At 40.0% G+C, this 3,352-nt stretch overlaps 1 protein-coding gene across 1 annotated transcript in view; it reads left to right on the top strand.

Moving 5' to 3' along the window:
- Window positions 1-3,352, top strand: part of LOC107724251 (dihydrolipoyllysine-residue succinyltransferase component of 2-oxoglutarate dehydrogenase complex, mitochondrial-like) — a 40,724-nt gene that overhangs the window by 17,593 nt on the left and 19,779 nt on the right. Inside the window, exons 7-9 of the mRNA XM_016533086.1 lie at window positions 113-221; window positions 1,359-1,538; window positions 3,163-3,242. Coding sequence (XP_016388572.1) covers window positions 113-221; window positions 1,359-1,538; window positions 3,163-3,242 — 369 coding nt within the window. The remainder of the gene's footprint in view (window positions 1-112; window positions 222-1,358; window positions 1,539-3,162; window positions 3,243-3,352) is intronic.

Below are 3,352 nucleotides of genomic sequence, written 5' to 3'. Positions count from 1 at the left end.
GTGTGAGTGTGAGTGTGTGTGTGTGTGTGTGTGTGTGTGTGTGTGTGCGCGTGTGAGTGAGTGAGTGAGTGTGTGTGGTGTTGAGTTAAGGTGAGTTGTGTCTGTGCTGCAGACGTCGGTGCAGGTTCCCTCTCCAGCTGCAGGAGTCATCGAGGAGCTGCTGGTTCCTGACGGAGGCAAAGTGGAAGGAGGAACTCCTCTGTTCAAACTCAAGAAAGGAGGTCAGCCATGTTTCTTTTTGCTAATATATATTACCGAAATGTTCTGGACTAAATGCATCTTATATTGTAATCATTACGATCATAAGCTGAAGTCAATTCCTAACATGTTCATTGTGTGTGTTTAACTGATTACATGATGTTTACTAACCATTTTATTACTGCCATATGGATGATGCTTTAACTCTGACCAATAACAGAATACTTCCTGTTTGTAACACTGAAGCATAAATGTTATGTGAAGCTGCTTTGAAATGTAAAAAGCGAATTGAATTTAACTGAATCGAATTAAAGTCAAGGAAACTTTACTTGTAAACAACTAAACTAACTTTTGAAATCTTTATTAACATGTAATACTGTAAGTTAATATTTTTATGATGCACTAAGATCACAGTTTAAGATTGTAAGTATGGGAGTATTATACTAATTAAACACAGTTGAAGTCAAAAGTGTACATACACCTTGCAGAATCTTGTTACCTGAATCATCCACAGCTGTGTTTTTTAGTTTAGTGATAGTTGTTCATGAGTCCCTTGTTTGTCCTGAACAGTTAAACTGCCTGCTGTTCTTCAGAAAAACCCCCCAGCTCCCACAAATTCTTTGGTTTTCCAGCATTTCTGTGTATTTGAACCCTTTCCAACAATGACTGTTTGATTTTGAGATCCATTTTTTCACACCGAGGACAACTGAGGGACTCGTATGCAACTATTACAGAAGCTTCAAACACTCACTGATGCTCCAGAAGGAGAAACCATGCATTAAGAGCCAGGGGGTTTTATTAATTCAACTATTATTTTCTCTTGTGGACTATATGTAAACATCTTATATGTGAAATATCTTATTTAGGTCAGTACTACATAAACAATAACATGCATTTTGTAAGATCCCTCTTATTTTGGTAAAATAATTAACATTTTGCATATTCTGAAAGGGGGATGTAAACTTTTGACTTCAACTGTATAAAACAAAATTTAAGTTTTATTAAAGCTATTAGCTGTAGAACACCCCCCATTTAAAATATCCTCTTCATAATAACCATAACCAGAAATAAAGTGTCTGGGATTTCCGTGCTAGGAAGTGGTTATTATTATAAACGAGTGCTGCTGTGCTGCGGTGGTTTCATCTCTGACTGTGTTTCAGCTGGAGCTGCTAAGACGACAGCAGCACCTCCTCCTGCAGCAGAGACTGCTCCTCCTCCTCCTCCTGCTGCTGCTGCTGCTCCTGCTGCTCCTACTCCTGCTCCTGCTGCTGGAGGGCCCATCCCCACCAGCATGCCCCCTGTACCCCCTGTGCCGGCCCAGCCCATCCAGTCCAAACCAGGTCAGGAGAGTCCCCCGTTTACAGGATGAAATCTCATCATAGATGCTATACATTCAGTAGAGGCTGAGATTGGTGTATTGTGATATGTGACCCTGGACCACAAAACCAGTCATAAGGGATTGAGATTTATACATCATCTGAAATCTTTCCATTGATGTATGGTTTGCTAGGATAGGACAATATTTGGCCGAGATACAACTATTTGAAAATCTGGAATCTGAGGGTGCAAAAAAATCTAAATATTGAGAAAATCATCTTTAAAGTTGTCCAAATGAAGTTCTTAGCAATGCATATTACTAAACAAAAATTAAGTTTTGATATATTTACGGTAGGAAATTTACTAAATATCTTCATGGAACATGATCTTTACTTAATATCCTAATGATTTTTGGCATTAAAAAAAATCTATAATTTTGACCCATACAATGTATTGTTGGCTATTGCTGCAAATATACCCCAGCGACTTAACACTGCTTTTGTGCTCCAGGGTCACATATTAACATTAGGGATGCACCGAATTTTTGGCAACTGGAATTATAAAGCGAAAAGACAGAATAAAATTGTACCGAACAATGACGTGACGCAATCAAATAGAGGCACGCACTAATGTACCAAAAACATGTTTGCAGTGTGGAAGCATTTAAAACTGTCCGAGAAAGATGCAAAAATCATTAAAGCACCGACAGCGAGAGACTGTTTAGAACTGCAGCGTATGTCTCCGATGAGAAGAGGAAGGGGTGGCAACCCTCTACATTGCGAGTAAATCACTCGCATATGCGACTAAATCTTACTCTGGGCTACTAATTAATGTCTTTTGTTAGCCATTCAGCTCAATGGATGCGCAGCGCACCTGTATTTGACGCACCGTAAACTAGTGTGAAAGCGCACGACTCGTCGTCGCTTTGCTGATAGCGTTGTTTCTCAAACATGCAAAGAGAGAGAGAGCGAGAGTCTTACATGCCACGCTGAATCGACGCGCTATATGTAAACGTTATTCTTTGTTATATTTTCCTGTCAAAATAACGGAGTTAATTTAGAATTATTCAGCTTTTAAGAACAAGCAGAAGATATGCCGGTTTCTTCGGTAGTAGGCGGAGCTAATGCGCAAACGGCAATCTCATTGGCTGGCGCCCGCCTATTGCCGTCCCTGTTTTGATTTCAGCAAATCAGCTCGAGCGAACGCTGACAACGTGATTAATATATTCATGAGCCCAGCAGTTAGTAGTAGAAATCGGTTGAGATGCTAAACAAATCACGATTCAGTTAGGGGTAGGAGTTTATATGAATGTATGTCTGAGAGGAACTTACTGTCTTTCGATGGTATTTGTTCTTTTCCTCTTGCCTCTGTATAAAGCATATCAGGGCTCCAGACTCCTTCTTCCCACTGGCCGCTCTTTTGCAACTAACTTTTCTGTTTTGCTTACATACATCTACACACCTTTCATTTTTTAAGACTAAAACAAAAGATGGATTCATTGTTATTTTTAATTAAAAAGCACAACAACAATAAATATCTACTGTGTTCAGTATTCTGCCATCGGCCCAGTGTTTCATTTTGTTCAGCTTCTGCCAAGAATTTTCATTTCGGTGCATCCCTAATTAACTGAAACTCTGATGTCTGTAGTTTCTGCCATCAAACCCACTGCAGCTCCTGCTGCTGCTGCTGCTGACGCCGGAGCCAAAGCCGCTCGATCAGAGCACAGGGTAAGAGCCGTCTTTTTCTACTGTACAAACTTTATTCTGTATATCCTCTAAACTTAGTGCTGGGCGGTATACCGGTTCATACCGAATACCGGTGTTTATTTTTGTTATGA

This window comes from Sinocyclocheilus rhinocerous, unplaced genomic scaffold (assembly GCF_001515625.1).
Source record: "Sinocyclocheilus rhinocerous isolate Xijiao unplaced genomic scaffold, SAMN03320098_v1.1 scaffold365, whole genome shotgun sequence".
NCBI lineage: Eukaryota > Metazoa > Chordata > Actinopteri > Cypriniformes > Cyprinidae > Sinocyclocheilus > Sinocyclocheilus rhinocerous.
The sequence above is the reverse complement of the archived record's forward strand: the minus strand, read 5'-3'. Positions and strand labels throughout refer to the sequence as shown.